The 18,076-nt window shown below is 47.1% G+C and overlaps 1 protein-coding gene and 1 long non-coding RNA gene across 3 annotated transcripts in view; one reads left to right on the top strand and one right to left on the bottom strand.

Moving 5' to 3' along the window:
• Positions 1–957, bottom strand: part of SAMD11 (sterile alpha motif domain containing 11) — a 127,856-nt gene extending 126,899 nt beyond the window's left edge. For both annotated transcript variants that reach the window (XM_042794654.1, XM_042794655.1), the window contains exon 1: positions 155–957. In XM_042794654.1, the coding sequence (XP_042650588.1) occupies positions 155–944 (790 nt within the window). In that variant the 5' untranslated portion in view covers positions 945–957. The remainder of the gene's footprint in view (positions 1–154) is intronic.
• LOC116965253 lies at positions 288–8,358 on the top strand. The gene is made up of 2 exons (XR_006165501.1): positions 288–392; positions 2,339–8,358. It is a non-coding gene; the product is annotated as an uncharacterized LOC116965253 (long non-coding RNA).
• The last annotated feature ends 9,718 nt before the right edge of the window (positions 8,359–18,076 follow it).

Genomic DNA, 18,076 nt, shown 5'->3' with positions numbered 1-18,076 from the left:
CCCCCCTGCGAGCGCTAAGAGGCGGTAAAGCCTCCCCCCCCCCCCCGCCTTGGATCCCGCTCCCCGAGCATGGGGGCGAGAGGGAGGATGCTAAGGAAGAGCAGAGCGGCGTGGGGAGCCCCGGCACAAGCCGAGTGCCGAGAAGCGCTTTTACCTTTGTGCCTGATGCTGCGCTTCCAGTCCTTGGCCGTCTCCCTGCCGCTGACAAACTGGAACTCGTTGGGGGTGAGCCACTCTCCCCGGTACCGGATAGAGGGTCCTTTGCTCCCCTGGCACAACTTATTGATGTAGAGCAGCGCCTTGTTCTCCCCGCACTCCACCTCGATGCAAGGCTCTCCGTTGTCAAAGAAGGGCTGGAAATCCGGGATGGAGGAAAACCTCTCCAGCATCAGGTCCTCGGGGAGGTGGTGGGGGTGGTGGGGGGGGTGGGGGTGGTGGGTCTCGTGGAAGCCCAGGTACGCGCGGTGGGCAAAGATCTGGTCGTAAGCCGGCGGGTGCGGGGTGACCACCGGAATGGCAGCGGCGGCCAGAGGGGCGAGATAGTCAGGTAAGGTTTCCATGGGCTGGTTAAAAGCTGCCAGGGCCATCTCTTCCCTGTCAAGTCGCTCCTTCTTGATAGCAGGCATGGTGCTGCTGCGCTCCCCGTGCGCCCTCGTCTCTCCAAAGCACAGTGGCTCTAATGTCTCCGGTTCAACTTGCCCCCGCTCTGGCTGGAGTTTGGATGAAATGCGCCAGCAGCAGCAGCAGCAGCAACACAAGCACCTTTGGCGCTCGGGTGCCGGAGGTGGCTGGTATCCCCCGGAGCAGCCCGCTAACAAATCTCCTGGGCTGGCTCCCCAGCAGAGCTGTCTGGGATCCCTCTCCCACGGAGAGGCTAATGTACCGTAGACCCGGGAGCTGCTGTGTGGCTCGCAGATCTGCCCCTCCGGACTAATACCTGACATCTCGGAGAGGTCTCTGCTGCCGTAGACATTATTTTGGTTTAAAAAAAAAAAAAAAAAAAAAAAAAAAAGCTTATTGATTCCCCCAGATCGACCCACCTTCTCACCAGGCTGGAGGGTTCCCCGCCGCCCACCCAGCCCCCTCTCACCCTCCCCCCCCCTCCTTCCTTTAAACTGACACCTGGTTTATTTATTTATATGCAATAATTAAAATTAAACGCTGCGCCCCCGCCGCCACTCCGCGGTCCCCTCCCCTCCGCCGCCGGCGCCCGCCGGGCGCGGGGAGGACGAAACCCCCGGCCGGTGCCGACCCCCCCGGGCGCGGGGAGGACGAAACCCCCGGCCAGGGCCGACCCCCCCGCTCTGCCCGCGGGGCTCCAGCCACCCGGGCGGAGAAGTTTCCCGGGGGCCGCCCGCCTTCACCTGCAAAGTGCAGACTCGCCCCGCTCCCACCGAAGGCTTTATGATCCCTGCGAGTTGGTATTTAATTTCCACTCCTGCACAAAATTTTAAAAAACATGGTATTACATTACACAGATCTATGTATATATATATATATATATATATATACACACACACACGCACAGAGACACACAGACACAGACATTTATATCCCCGCCAGCCCGTGCCACGGCACGGCGTGCGCTCCTACACCGCTGTCCCCAGACCCTAAATGCCTCGCTATGTTGGGCTACTGGGCCGGGCTCCCCTCCGAGCCGGGACAGACATATATTGATCCGTGCTCAGAAGTCACGGTATAGTTCAGAGACTCTGACCAAACAAGATTTCCCTCCGCCGCCGCCGCCGCTTCTCTAACTTGGCCCATTTAAACAGCAGAGGCGCTTGCAAGCGCGGCGCCGGCGGGGCGAGGGGGTGAGCGACGGACGGCGGGGCCAGCCCCCGGGTGCTGGGTGCTCTCCATGCACCTTGCTCTCCTTGGCAAAATCCCGCTGTGATCAGCTATACCTCGAGAAGGCAGGCTTCGAGCTTCCTCTTTTCCCATGCAGTGATGTAGCAAGACTTAGGAGACACGGTATAAATTTGTTTTCCATTACAAGCTTATGACAGACACGGCACAAGGTCTGGGTGAAACTGCCCCGAGAGGACAACACGGCCCAAAATTAAGTGGTGTGGTTGTAACAGAGATTTGTCACATCAACAAGATGGAGTTGCCTACCCTTGGACGCTAAGCAGGAGCGACTGTGCAGGAAGAATCCTACCTAGAAGGGAAATAAAAATAAATCATCCCTTTAAACACAGCACAAGAAATATGCCCCACAAGTCCTTCAAGGTGGCAGAACAGTAAGAGTTGTGTACGAGTTCTGTCTTAGAGCTCCCAGAACAACAAAAAGTTCTTTGCTTTGTCCCAAGGTGTGCCTCTTAATGCTTTCTTACAGGGGGAGGCGGTGGCAAGCTGAACTTGCCTTCCAGACAGCGAAACGCGGGCTTGCTGTTGCGACAATTGGCCAGTGAGAGAGTTCGCAGGGTAGTTTCTGAGCAGTAACAGCCCCTGCCACTTCAGCACCAGCTCTCAGATGATCTCGGAGCATTCACAGACAAGGACAAACACCACCTCCTTGCACCTTCTCAAGGAAGCTGCTTTTAGCTTCGTTTTACTGGTGGAGAAGCCGAAGCGTAAAGAGTCTGAGATGGCGAACACGAGCGCTGTACTCTCGCTGGGGTTACGCAGCTACTCCGTCCCACTGCGAGTGAATACAGGCCAATACAGGTGATGAGTTCACCCTTATGCACCAGATGACTTGCCCAAGATCTTACAGGTGTTATTTTCTGCCCCCCCGAGCTCTCAGATGACAGGTACCCCTTTCTACAAAAAGTCCACTAATGGACCACTTGTGGGAGAAGCTATCGCTTCCTACCTGTAAAGGAGGAGGAAACTGCCTCTCTGGGGTTCAGCAGATGTGGGAATGGAACCTAAGCCCTGAACCTCAATTTTCTCTTGACGCTACTTGATCATGATCCTTGTTTCTTGCCTATTTATTCTCAAGAAATGCAAGCTCTGGGAGCCATCCTTGCTTCTTGCTCTAATGAAGGAGGCAGATATACATACCCATCAAACCCTCTCATTTAGGCTTTCAGGCTTAGGCTCTTATTCTTAATGCTTCTGATTGCTCAAGATGACAGGGGAAAAATCACTTTCTATTATCACCTAATGAACCAAGGAAAATGCTTGGAAGAGGCTCTGGGAGACACAGGCATTCTCTGTGAAAGCATATAAGAGGATTCTGGATGGAGGTCAGGTGAGAAGGCCATACAGTGAGAAGAACTGCTCGCTCTTAACGCTCCCAGAAAACCTTCGTGCCTGGCATACCTAGAACTGCACTGAGCTCTGAAAAAGCTTGAGAACTACTTCAGCCTTCCTTTGACTCCATCTTCTTTATAATTTGGCTTCATGGGACTGATTTCACTTTTTTACAGGGGAGTGGGAATTTTTTTCTCAAAGCCCTCTTTCTTTTTTACAGCCATAAGGGTTACTATTCTTCTTCCACCTCTATTCTTAATCGCAACTTCACCTCCAAATGTAGAGAGAGCTTGGCCACAACCTTCTCCAAAGACAAGTCTCCAGGAGGGGTCACAGGAGAGCAGAACAAGAATGGCCTTCATCCTCCAGGAACAAATCCTTTTGCAGTACTCACTTCTAGACTTCTCAGATCTCTGTGGTTTGGATACATGCTCCACTCTCCTAGCAGCACCTTGCATTATCATCCAGCCTTCCCCCCCCAATTAAACAGCTGTAATGAGACCTTCTATGTTATTTACCTTTTACTTATTTACTTTTATTTACCTTTTATTTTAAAGGAAAAGGTAACTTGCCATGGGATTTTCCCACTGCATGTCAGCTCAGTTGCTTTTTGCCTCTAAAGAATGGCTCAAATCTGGACCTAGTCATAAGTGAAGTGAATATGCTGAGTCTTTATTCTCAAAGGGCAGCACCTACTTGGCTGTGGTTCATTCCTGGAAAAAACAGGCACTTGATGCCAGTCGTGATGTAGGTGCACTGGCCAAGCTGTGGAGAGATCCAGCACTGGAAGAGTAAAGGCTGCATGATGGTGGCTCAATATGAGGTGTATGGCTTGGACCAGGCAGGGTTTCTCACGCACATGTAAGGTGTTCTGGCAGAACTCAGTGAAGTTTGGAGGGATGCAAGAGGCACAGTTTCAGGCTGATCCTCTCAGTCTCTCACAAGCACTAAAAGTTACTACCAAGGCCTCCCTACCCCTCCCTGCTGTAATAAAGAACAAGAGCTCTGGCTGGATGTCTGAGTCGGGCAGCAGGAGTCTGAAGTTGTTTGGATCCAGTCTCTTTAACAGTAGAGCTTTCAGGATTAGTGTAAACAGATTCACCACTGGAGAGCAGATCAGAGAGATCTAAGCAAATCCATGCACACGTGGTTAGAGAACCAGCTACGCTTTGCAAACTCCACACTGAGGAACTGGAACATGTTTTTGAGTCTGGGGGCACAAATCACCATGTCTTTTTGTTGTGTGTTTCCACAGCACCTAGCAAAGTGAAAGCATGATTCTTAATTTGCTCACAGAGGCACTACCACAGTAAACAAAGTAAATAGCGATCATTTTCTAACATTGAGTTCTCCACCTCCGGAATACATCATGTTGGATTGAAACAAAACCTGGATCTTTTATTTCTCTCAGGTCAAATGTGTCAAAAAACTGCAAAGAGGGAGCTGTGCTATAAAGCATTTTGCAGGAGATGGTATTTCAAGCATAGGTCTGAAAGTTAAGAGATAAGGATTTTCTTCCTTACTCTATCACCAGTTTCATGGACAAATTACTTACCCTGGATATGCCTCCATTATTCTACCCATAAAAGAAGGGAAAACTTCCTAAATGTAATTTGTTATTTACATGTATGACAGTAAACCTCTGAATTTCTAACTGAGATCAAAGGTCCTTTGTGACAAGTGTTTTAAAAACTCATTGCAGATGCAGGCCCTGCCCCTTTACAGGAAAGACAGGTTGAGGCTGGGAGGAGAGAGACACCCAGGTACGTGTAAAATGACCAGCCTGAGTTCAGAAACTAACCCAGAGCTTCTGTCTTTCCATGATTCCAGCACAGATGCCATACATGTCGTCTCTGGCACCACCATGCCTCTGCTGAAGCTAAGCTAAAGGAACAGATACAACGTTCTGTCAGCATAGCTGCATCTATAGCACTGGTCTTGCTGACCTTGTCATAGCAGGTCTGTAGCATGAGTTTCTCACAGTCCAAAACTAACTACACTAGCAAAGTTCTGTCCTGTACGCTAGAAGAGCTTAGATAATAAAACAAGTCTTTCAACAATTGGCGTACTATCCACTGAATCACGTTGTTTCCCCCAAAGAAGCTGGGGTGAATAGCCTTTTAAGACTGCAAACGAACAGCTCCTCTCCCCACTCCCCTATCTTTCCACAGAATTACCCTGACACTATTCCACCAGTGACAGAAAGCAACGACTCTGTTGCTACCAAATCGCTGAGCCTACTGAAAGACAGGGAAGGAGACCAAAGAGCCACACCACCACCTCCCGAGCCAGCCAGATTCATGCCTTCCCCTGTCTCTTTCACAGTCTCAGAGGACATCAGGGCTGTCTAACAGCCAGGATTCACTGGTTTTTGTCTTTTATTCCTTGCCAGGTGTAGCCCAGCTCTGTGCTCACTGCATGTGAACAGCCAGCCATGCTGCCAAAGTCATGCTCAGCAGGATCAGTATTGGAGGTAATAGTAGCCTCAGGCCAGACTGCTTCATTATGAGAGATATTTTGACAGCCCAGCAGCAAGAGCTACAGCAGGGAGGGCACAGGTGGGTATTCAGGGGAGGAGGGTTGGGAAGGAGGACACTGAAAAGGGCTTTGCCTCTGAAAAAGAATGTCTTCTCAGGAACTACTGAGATCCCACTGATACAGAACACTGCCTTTTACACCAATTAATTGGAGTGAAAAAGGAACACCATGTAACTCCTTGAGTTTTTTCTGTATTTCTTGAAAGTAGTGACACGGTAGTATGAGCTTACACAACAAACCTGAGCTGCAAATCGCATACATCCCTCTCTAATGCAGGCATTTTGTCTGCTTCCAAGAGAACAGCCTGGGACAGTCAATGGTGGTTCAAGACACTCCCTTCTCACCAAACTATTTTCACAAAATACCTCTTCCAAATCACCCTCCCTACAAGTGCTTTGTATAGCTATGTGACCAGTCTAAGTAGATCAGTACTCAAAAAAATGGAGAAATTAAATGTTGGGGAGACATGAAGGAAGTTTTATCTGGGAGGCAAGGACTCTAATTCTAACCTAGCTGCTTCATTCTTCTAAATAATGAATAACTTCCTGTCCAGGGAACACATTTTCTGTTCTCTGCCTTGGTATAGTGGTTATGCTGTGCTGTAAACAGTCACCCGGCCTATAGCCTAGAGACCTTTGTATGCTGCTACACAAACTGTGCAGCAGGAATCACCCTGTGACTGCACTGGGAGGCTGGCTGTGCACCCAGTGACCATTTTCCTTTGTCTTGTGCTGTCAGGGGATATGGCACTGAAAAACCTATCGAATGATAGGAGGACTGATTCACCTCTCTTCCTTACTGGTTGAAGTTCAGGGATGTTGCGATAACTTAGATCAGAATCAGCCTTGAGATCTCTACAAGAAGTTTAAATTAAAAGGGTACAATCCTATTTCCGTTAAAACCAATGGCAAATTTTTACTGACTTCACACTTCAGTGTTCTAGTCCTCCATAATATAGCAAGAAATTGCCCCTCTCTGCAAAGGTTTTGGAAAACAACGAGCTTAGTTACACTCAAGTAATGCCTCCATGATGTAAAAAAAGCACTTACAGAAATCATCAGTGGAGTAAGGCCTTAAGTGTCAGAGCTGCTGTTATAGTAACCATTCTATCTGACTCTACTTCTAAGGCAAAAGCTGCCTTTTTTGCAGTTCCAGTCATTGGACAGCTTCCCTGTGCTTCTCTCTGCATTAACTATATTTCTTTGTGCATATTGCAATTAAAAATGCATCTTTCTCTATTGTCTAGTCTGCTTTCCTCAGAGGTTATTTATTGCCAATTCCTAGCTGTTGTGAAAGACGAGATATCAGAGTTGTAATGCAGAAGAAAGCTCCATCAGATTCTCTCTTTTTCCTAAAGCCTTTGTTTGTGCTACTCTGCTCCACTGCTACAAAAAACTCACTGTATTGGTGAAATGATGGTCACCTTGTATTAATCTAAAGCTTGGCTGTGTCCCAACACTTGTGTATCATTCTTTGCTACTCCACTTCCCTAACTTCCTGCCCGCCTTCCCTCCTACAATCATAGTAACAAAAAGATACACTGAAAAACTGACTATCCAAGAATCTGGGTATGGCTGGAATCTATTGTTGGATTAAAAAAAAAAATAATGGTGACCATTGAAAAGAAGATGGCATGACGTGTGCCATCCCAATGTCAAACAGTGCCATAAAAGAATAAGCCAGGGGTCTCTCCCTTAATTCACAAGTGTCTACAAGCACGTGTGCACAAACAGAGCACTTCTTTTCAGTTAGGCGGATGAACCTTGTTAGCTAATCCTTTGGAAGTAATGAGTCTGGTGTAATCAAGGTGTGACTGCTTTTAATACATGCTAGAAAGATCAAATTAAAGACTAGGTAGAACCTGCCTTGACCAATTTAGGAGGTGCTGAAGTACACACTACCTGAGGTTGCTTACAGTTTTTGAATACATTAATTAGAGCTAACATGTTCTAAAGTCTTTAAATCATTGGGCATCTCTGCAGACAGGTTTTGTATTGTTCTATTTCTCCTCCTTTCTAGAAATTGATATAGCAGTCAATGCCCTAGTAATGATGGGATTAGCATACATCACTACATCACCTCTCCACTGGTATAGTCACGCAAATTCCATTAGGAATGTTTCTGAACAATTATTGTTACAGCAATGTGAAACTTTATGTATAGATAGGCCCTAGCCAGGGCTATGTCTCTACTGCAGTTCCAGATATGGCTGCAGCAAGTGTCCATCTGCCATAGCCAAATGTTACTAAATGAACACTGGTACTCTGAGAAGACATCACACAGGAGCTCCATCAACACGGACCTACGTTTCTGTAGGGAATTCTCACTGAAGTTTGTGCTGCTGTGCTTTCTCTGCAACTGTTTCATGGACTATCTAGGCCAACACCAGTACAGGAAGGCAGTCATAACTTCAGTGTCACTGTGACCAGAACTCTTACATGGTCTCTTCTACATGTACATTGTATTTGAACTAAACATACCCAAAGCCATACCTACGGTTGCCGGCATAAGCAGAGTCTCCAGTGAACCCACAGAGACAAACACACATAAATGACTTTGTACTCACTCCTCACTGCGTCTCCATCGTTATGAATAAATGCTGGGTCAGGACCACATGAAGGCTTGTCTTGTTTGGGTTTGTTTTTCTTTTCTTTTAAATCTTACATTCCTAGAAAAAGAGACTCATTCAAGTAAACTTGTCGTGACTACACTGTAACAGCGTGCTTTAAAAGCTTAGATAAGATAGAAGAATAACAAAAACAAAGGGAATTTCAAAAAATATGTAAACAGGCTTTTACACATTTGAATCTTCTCATGGTGATTTGAGTTCCCTGGAAGGAGAGCAACTTTTCTGCTCCTTCCCTTGCACTGCTTCATAGCAAATGCAGCATGCTTGTGGACAAGAGAGGCTGCCTGCTGCAACTAGTTAGCACCAAGTTTTATTTGTTTGTCAGACTTCCAAACTTTAACTTTTCTACATGTGGAGTCAGGCATTCCCACTTCTATTTCTGCCCATTTTGCTTTGCTATGTGACTGCAGCAATTCACCTAGTGACTTCAAACTCAGGTTCACTCATAAAACTGAGAGAAGACATCTCTGTAGAGTTGGGAAGCACGACTCTGGGTGTTCACACTCCTCACTCATTTCTATCTCATACTATAGATTTCTATAGCTCTGTTTTTCTCAAGTTCAATAACTCAATCACCGAGCAAACCCAAGTAATTGTGAGCCACAACACACCACAAGTGACAAATGTAGAAATGTCAGAGCGAGCAGTTTACAAGTAATTTTGATGCCTGATGCCTAAAACTGTGCGTGTAAACTTTTTTTGGCAAATACTTACAAATAACTATTTTGCTCACAGCAGGAGAAAAGGATTTTGTTTCTCATACATCTTCCTTGCCTTAGCCAAAACTAATCTGCATCCAGCCATGGCACAAACTATTTTCACTCACTCTTCTCGCTCAGAGGCACCCATGCAAATAGATACATTGTCAGCACACACTTGAGAAAAATACTCTGTACATTGTCACAAAGTTTAAAGTTTTGCACCAAGAAGAAAGGATAAAAAGGCATTGTACTGTTCGCAAAAGCGATTCCTTTCATCTGCTGTCTGTAGCAGAGTTAGCCATAGCTGCGGGTAAAATGATGGGAACTGCTACAGTCCTGGAGCAACTGACACACCCCACAGTAGTGACAGCCTGGCACCAAGGGTCTGACACACCCCACAGTAGTGACAGCCTGGCACCAAGGGTCTGACACACCCCACAGTAGTGACAGCCTGGCACCAAGGGTCATCCATTGTTAGACGCAGACACACACAAATGCACGGGCATGTGCACTCAGCAAAAAGATTCTGGGTAAACAAGAGGACTAATTTTTCTTTGCTTTGTGCCCTGAGAAAGACAGGAAGAGCTAAAATATCAAACCTGAGGTTCTGTGCATATCAATTGGTAAGAGACATGCTTCTGAAATAGTTTGGCTTTATGGGAGCAGTCATCAGAATTTCAGTCACTAACATTTCAGCCATATGGTAACTTGCATCTCATCCTCAGCAGACTAACAGATGTGCCAACAGCTGAAGGGGCAAGAAGCTGGGTTCCAACACACATTTCATTTTTCACTACCCAGGAAAGACTTAGGAGGAAGTTGGGGCCAATTACTGAGGATAAGTAGTGGAGGAAAGAGATTTTTTTAAGTTCCTGTCTTCCCTTTTAAGTACATCAAGCATACAGACATTTCTCACACGTGCTTTGCACCCAGAAGCAACTCTGACATTAGCCATAAACCACTGCATATAGGTTAAAGCTGCACTGACCCTAAAATAAAAAAGCCTAATCCATTGTAAATATCCAGAAGACATTCAAAGTTATTCCCACCCAACTGCATGTTACTTTCTGCCAGTTTTTAAGGAGTCTGTCTCTGTGGTGTGGTCTCTAATCACGATTACAGTAAAACACTGATTAAGATGCATATGGGAACATGATAGGGAACAAATATAAAATTGTCTTGACAAAGTAACTGAATGCATTTATAGGGATGGTATTGCTTTTAATTAGCCTGAATTTCCAAAGAATTATTACTTGCTCAAAAAAAATCTTTATGGATCCATAAATTATTGAGTGCAAGATTCTCCCCCTCTCTCCTACTAATACCTGAGAGAGCAGACCTAGCACAAGTCACCAGGGAATTTTCTGTATTTGACTGCAATGCTCATTGTTCCAATATATTCGGTATTTTCATTATAACTACAAAGATAGTATCAGTTCTCTACTGAGTGAATATGGAAATCAAGCCACAATCTGGATTAATTTTCAGACTACCACAAATACTTTGTGCTTCTTAGAAGTAATGTTTGTCCACATGTGCACATAAACACACACACACATTGGCCATACACACCTATGCACTTTTATACTTCATTCTAATCAAACTTGTAGTTTTCTTCTTGAAATATAGTAATGCAAACAAAGCCATTCATTTCTGTCTTTATAAAATGAATGTGACCGTACTCGCGTCAACCTTGAGAAGTCCAGGACACAGTGCAAACCCAGGTAAATGGACTTGCTTAGGGATGTTATATCCACTTTATTTTGGGCTGAGCCTCCCATTCTTTCTCCTCCCTTCCTCCTTTAATTTCCGGGTCCCCATGGCTCCTGCTCATAGTTTGGATGTGCCCCTAACATTTGCTTCCATCCTCACAGAAGTACCCCATGTTGTTGCTCTCAGGACATGTGGTGTGGTACAATAGGAGGCTCCAGATACCAGAAGTCATCAGGCCAACTCTGGAACAGCAACTTGGAGTCCTTTCTGAGACAGCTGACATCTGTCCAGATCCTTAATTCTACGGAGAAAAAAAGGCTTTAAAACAATTCCTCCATCACCAGCAACACTCTATAAAATGACTCTCTTTGAGAACTTTCAAATCCAATGGCATCCCAATATTCGCTTTATTTAAAAAAAAAAAAAAAAAAAAAAACAAAGATAAGTATGAAATGCCACCAGGCCCAACATCCTCTGAGAACAGACTGAAGCCTACTGAATCATTAACACCAAGGGGGTTTCTCTGGAGGAGGTCTCACCAAGTACAGGCATAGGCCCAATCCTGATTATTGTCGTGGCAGGAAAACAAGCAAGCAAGCACACAGTTCAAACTAAGATACAGTTCTGTGCATGCCCCACACCTTTTTGCAAATATTTTAGACATTTTCAGCATTGTGGTTTCATCTTCACTTTGAGTTGATGGCAGCCACTGCTGCACGAAAGCTCAAAAATGGCTTCAGCAGCCAGAACGCCTGTACCAAGACAAAGCAGGGAGAGAGATCTGAATGATCTACCTCAAAGAGCCTGTGCTCCAGTGCCCAGACATGAAGATTCACATCATCTAAGAAAACAAGAGGTTCCTAAAAAACCCCATAAAACCAGCCCCAAACCTCAGCTCCAAAAGCACTAGACAGGCTGCCCTTCATTAGGAAGATTAGCATGGTAATGTGTGATGTGTGTACGTAACTTTCAGCCATCCATATTTTAAATTCCTCAGTATTTGCTTTCTGTCATATTCTTTGTGGAGCTGAGCTCATATCCAAGAAGTCAAGGAGCATGGTACCCATAGTGCATTCACAGACTCTGCAGTGTGAACCAGTTTTAGATTCCACCACTTGCCTCCCGAACTGCAATTCAAGAGCGCTTGGCTCAGGGCTGAGGGTTGCCCATCTCTGTTCCCTGGAGAGAGCAGCACTACCAGAGATGTCAGCTTTGGTACCCCTTGCTGAGGATCCTCCTGTGCATTTTAACCTTCAACTCAGGAGGCAAACACAACATTTTACAGAGGACAAAGGCACTCTCTCCCCTCTGGACTCTTGTTCTACCTCATGAGCACATAGGGATGATGGGTCCCAGTCTCCTCTCTGTCAGCAGTCCTGGAAGGAGACACAGCTCCACGGAGTGCTCATGGTCAACAGCCAAGTAAGATCGACAAGAGTGTGCGTGCCTGGGTGAATGCAGCGTTTTCCTCCATCTGGAGCTCTAAGCCTTCACGATAAGTGTGTGACTGGGTGTTTTAATTCGTAAGGAGATCCTCAAGAGGTTGTTAGAGGCAGTAGCTGGCACAGCCCACCTATTTGTGTCACTATGGTATCTAGGCACTGTTATCTCATTTCAGATTATAGCTGATTACGGAAAACATTTCCTTCGAAAACTGCTGGCCCTTTAGTAACACCAATGCCCTCTTTTGTGACATTCCCCGGGAATGTTACATGAGCAGAGTTTGTCTGCACTAAGAATTTACCATTAAAATTACAGAGCCATTTCACACTGCAAAACTCCCACTTGGGAAGCTTTTCTGAGAGAGGTACCTTTGCTGATCTTATTTGTATTACTCAACTGGGGAAAGGCATTATTATTTGGAATAATAATAGAGATCATACTGTTATACCTACAGTACTTCAAATACACAGATACTTTTGTAACTTTTTTTCAAGCAAACAGACCTTCTTTCTCAGTTCCTATCATTCTCCCAGTACTGTGCCACAGGAAGAATCCTTTTGGAAATACTAAAGAAACCTGCAGTGCAATGAGAGTCTGTAATCAGAGCTTCTGTGAGACCAAGTGTTTCAGCAGTTGATTTGTCTCCTCATGGAATAGACAGGAAAAATCCTCCCCAGCTGATTCCTGCTAATACCTTGATCTGTGGCCCATTAATAAGCAACTTATTGCAAAAATTACATCTTTACTTTTCAAGTTGTTTTTCTTAGGTTGGATGTACTGTTCATGAAAAGATCTAGCTGCCAGGATCAGACTTTCAACATGCGTATTTGCAATGACGAATTCAAAATTCCCTTTCCATTGATGTTCTTGGAGCTGTCTTCAGACTTGCTGCTGCAATAGCTACCACTAAATGCCACTAAATCAGTAAATCCATTTATTGGAATAGTCATACAGAACTGCAGCAACGAGACACAAACTTAATCTAATTCAAACCTCTTCTAAGCAGGAGGAAATAAACATGCAGCTCTGTGCTCCATGAAACTTGAGTAAAAAAGGGTGAAACCTTAAGGATGTACATGGTAAAGGAAAGCCCATTCAGGAGACAATACAAATAAACCCTAGCAATAACTCAACGGGGACAAGAAGGTGAACGGTGTCCCAAGCAGTCCTTTAGCAAAGTACTGAGAATACCTCTGGGATTGTCCAAGGCCCTTGATTCAAGATACATCTTTCCATCAGCGCCCTACAATGCTCGGCAGTAACATCTGGAACCCCCATCCAATTATAAGAATAATGCAGGAGGATCAAAGACAGCGTTTCCCAGCTCTCATGAGAACAAGCTGGAGCGTGGGATAATTAGCAGCTTCTGACTGCTGCTAACCACCTCTCACTCGTTAACATTTTTCCCTGGCCTTCCCACCTGCATGCGCAGTCCCCTTTGCCTCCAAAGTACCAAGTTTCCCTCCATGTGTCTCTCTTTTAACCTGCCTGGAACAACAGCTGCCCTGACATACCCTAGAAGTTTATAGCGGTCTCTTTTCTCCTCTACCCATGAAACAGAGGTACAGCCTTTTGGGAGATATTTTCACTGCTTGGGAGTGGGGCTGAGGGCAACGGATGGGGGGGTGCAGGGAAAGAAAAGGAAAAAAAAAAAAAGGGCTTAGGAGTTCTGGGGATGCTGGTGTATCTGCAGACAAGCCGGTGACACCAGGAGAGAAATACAGCTAAACAGTAACAAAATAACATTTACTTTGCTTCTTGTGTTCCCCTATGTCCAAGGAGTTCTAATCAGGATAAGAGGTGTAATTCACTGTGAGAGAGAAACATTTGATAGCTAGTTACCACTTTTTTTTTTTTTTTTTTTAACTGGCTAATACATTGCAAGCAGCTCAGAAGTTTCAAGTCTGAAAGGCACCTTAACAAGAGCGAGGAGTCAAACTGTCAGGAGCAAAATTGGATTGTGAGTTGCTTGCCCTTGCAAAAGAAATGTGGGATGCATGTCTGTCGCATGTGGGGACCCTAGAGTTGCATCACTGGATTGGGTTTAAGTGCCTGCTCCTTCCAGGAAAAACAACAGTCAGTAATTCTCCTCTCTCCAAGGGACAGACTAGTACAGCAGGTATAGAAGGGAAATCTTAGGCTGGATTTCCCATCACAAAAAGAAGCGAGACCGTTTTCCCCGTATGCCGTGGCAATTCTCCACGAGACAGGGGCATTTCCTTCTGACAAGTGAACCAACAAACCAGGTGGCTCCCCCACGCCACGGTGCTCCTGTCCCATCACTGAGAGCTGGCTCATGTCACAATCCCAGAGACAAAATCCGTGGCGGGACCCTAGTCACATTGTGTACTGACAAGAGACACAAACTGATTTGGCACGCAAGTAATCTGCACGCGGAGAAGCAAACAAGCTGAAATAAGGGCGAAATGTTAATGAAGATCTGGAAGGCATGCAGAGATCCTGAGATTAAAGATATCCTAGGAGCATAAGTCAGTAGATAAGGTCAGCCTAGTGATTGCATTTAATTTTATTTTAAAAATCTAACTTTACATACAGTGACTCAACAAAAATATAATAAATGTAAATCATGTAAGTGTTCTCATGTGGATTTTGAGTAGTTCTGCATCAGAAACAGTATACTGTGTGGTTGCCAGAATGACACAGCTCTAACCCTATTCTCCAGTCCAGGCTGTGCACGATTTGAGCTTATCCAGACCAGAGCTCTTCCAAGGAGATCTACCCGGGGCAAACCCGTCTCACTCCTATCGTTTGACCTGCAGGTATGACCGGGTGCTGAGCTGAGCTGCAGCCCCATCCCTTTGCAATCCGCCCTCCGGAGCGGCTCTGCCTGGCTACAACAGCTCGCAGCGCTCGTTGAGTGTAAGCTCTCCCTGACTGCCATGTGAAGGCATGGGCTGTAGTCACCGACAAGTCTGCAAAACCGATTTTTTTTCCCCTTGATTGACTTCTGAGCTCATGAGTAAGGAGGGGATGAGCTTGTTTAGGGTACCAGGAGTTTCAGCTAACTGATCGACAACAGTGGAGGCCGGGATGCTCTGCTGTAAGTGTCTCTAGCTCCACCAAATCAAATCACGATTAGAAATACGTTAGATTCCTTTTCCTCCAACTCAGGTCCAGACTGCGTTTTAACAACCTGCCTTCTTCCAGCCCTCAGAAAAAGCCTTTTCCCCGCTGCCTCTCCCTCGCCAAGCAGCAAATGCTCCCGGAGACGCCAGACCCGGCTGCACCGGAGGGTCGAGAGCCGCGGAGAGAAAGGAGCGCCGGTACCGAGAGGGGCAGAGGGACGAGGGCACAGGCAGCTCTGGCGCGGTGCGGCCAGCCGAGCAGCGCTCCCGGCCGGCCCGTCGCTGCTCGGGAACCCCCCGGCGGGGCCCCCGCCGCCGCCGCGGGTTGCTGGCAGCAGCCCCGGAGCCGCAGCGCTGCCGCCGGGGAGAGAGGTAATAAATAACCCGGGGAGCGAGGCGCGGAGCCCGGCGGGCGGCGCAGACTCTGACCTGACAAATACCCACTGGAAAATCATCACCTCCCGCCCCCGGGAGCCTGGAGCCAGCCCCAACCCGGCCCCAGACGCGGAGGGGAGGGGGGGCGGGGGGGGGGGGAGCGCAGGAGCCAGCCGGCCCCGCCGCCCGCCCCGTCGAGCCGCGCCGCGCCGCCGGGGGTGGCGGCAGCGGGGGCGGGCGGCGGGGCCGCGGGGCCGGGCGGGGCCGGCTGCGGAGGGCAAAGGAGGGGGGCGAGCGGCCCCCGCCACCACACACACATATCCACAGAGACACAGACACGCAGAGCAGCTCGCTTCGCGTTTCTCGGCGGCTCCACGCTGCCGAGGGCCCCCCCGCCCCGGGACAAGAGGGACGGCGCTCCCCACACCCCCCCACCCCCCCCCCAAACACACACACCCCGGGGGCAACGAGTGGTGGCGAGTGGGAGCATCGGCCCCCACGGTGGGGAAAGGGTTTTTCCTGCCCCCGCCGGTGGGAATGGGTTTCCCAGTGAGCGTGGCTCCCAGTCTGCAGGGACACCCCGTCCCACTGGGGCATGCCCAGCCCGAGAGCCTCCGCTCACCTGCTCCAGGAGAAGACAGCACCCAAGTTCCCAGGGGTAGCGAGGAGGAAAAGGGGGGGATGAATAGATAGATAGATGCTTGATTTTCTGCTCTATGCAATAAAGTGTGATTATAAAGAATATAACAGGGAGCACAGCTTGAATTCCAATTGGTGGAGAGCCTGTTGTTAACCATCAGGGAACTATTTATTCTCTAGCCTTACTGATGCTCCTTGGTCAATAATGATAAAGGGGGGGGGGAAGAGAAGAAGTTGAAGCCATTATAAAGAAGCAATCACATTACAGAGCAGCAGCGGCAGCAGCCCCCTCAGAATCTATGATTCCCTTAGGTCATGTCTGGTGTGCTCAGACCACTGGCCACTGTCAGTATTTACCCTGCATCATTAACCCACCCAACAGTTTTTTTTTTTTCTTGCCAGAAATGACTGATTTCTCAAGCCTGATGGCAATCATCATTCGGGAGACAGAGCAGTGCTCCCCTGCTGCTGAACTATCTCCAGTGATATTTAATAAATAAAATAGCTGTATCGTTGACCAATTCCAGGAAAAGGGAAGAAAATGTGTCTATTTATTGTGATCAAATATTTGCTACTCCCTAATTCTTACACTTATTCGTACATACAGACATGGGCCATACATGTACGCTTGCCCTAAGCCCTGATCAACTCACAAAGCATCATTATTTATTGTTTGCATTGCTGTTACATCTCTGAACCAAGACCTTATTTTATGAGGTGCTGTACAAAGGACAAAAGATGGTCCCTATCCCAAACAGCTAGCTGATGCTCTCCAAAACTCTGCTCTTTTTTGCATTACTGAATTCCACATGAGTTTGGCCAATGTTTCAAACAGGATCAGAGTCACACCAGGCCAACTTTAGAAACTTCTGGCATCCAAACTGGTTGCCAGATCAGAAAACCCAAACACTGCGCAGAAACCTAAGCTCAGAGTTTGTTTCCTTTGCTCTGCCACAGGGGAGTTGGTTGTATTTGAAGGTTTTGGTTAACTCCTCCTTTACTCCTCATTGGCATCATTCCATCACAGGAGCTCCACAAACCACACAGGGCTGCACAGAGATCTTGCTGAATACCCAGCAAAGATTATTTATGCCATGATACAATGCACAACCCATGCAAAAATATGAGCTTCCATGTCACAAAACAGCACTTCACACCGCTCACTGCCATATTCCCAACCCCAAAATGGTTCTCAAAACTTTTTCCTGACTCTGCCTTAGACCCATTTCCCCAACTGAGATTAACCCTCACTGCCTCCACCACAATCATCTAAATCATGGCCAGTAAAGAAGTGGGAGGGTGGGGCACTGTTGTTTTTATCACTGTCATGGCTTTCCCATAACACAAAAAATCTGACCCTCCTTGCCATGAACAACAGCTCTGGGAAATCCAGGTTTTCAGACAGCTTTGCCGCTTCCTGTGTGCATCCAGGGAAGTCCTAGAAACACAGTAATGAGTGAGGGGCAAGAGAGCAGGAGGGCCCGGGGATCACAGCTCTGGCAGAGATGGGCTTTTTGGGGGGCAGAGCCTGCACGCTAGATCGCAGAGTGGGCAGAGGACAATGGAGAAAGCAAACGTGGGGCGTACAAGGAGAACCAGTCACCTCAAAGGAAACAGCAACATTTTCTTACAGAAAGGTCACGGGTTCCTTATTCCTATGGTCTTGCATCTCCCCTGTTCTTCCTGTTACCAGCTGCAACCTTGACTGGTGTTTCCAAAGGAGCTCAAGGACTGGCCCAGTTCTAAATTTT

Source organism: Tyto alba, unplaced genomic scaffold, assembly GCF_018691265.1.
Source record: "Tyto alba isolate M040663 unplaced genomic scaffold, T.alba_DEE_v4.0 Super-Scaffold_20000042, whole genome shotgun sequence".
Taxonomy (NCBI): Eukaryota; Metazoa; Chordata; class Aves; order Strigiformes; family Tytonidae; genus Tyto; species Tyto alba.
Note: the sequence above shows the minus strand (reverse complement) of the source record. Positions and strands in the feature narration are given on the sequence as shown.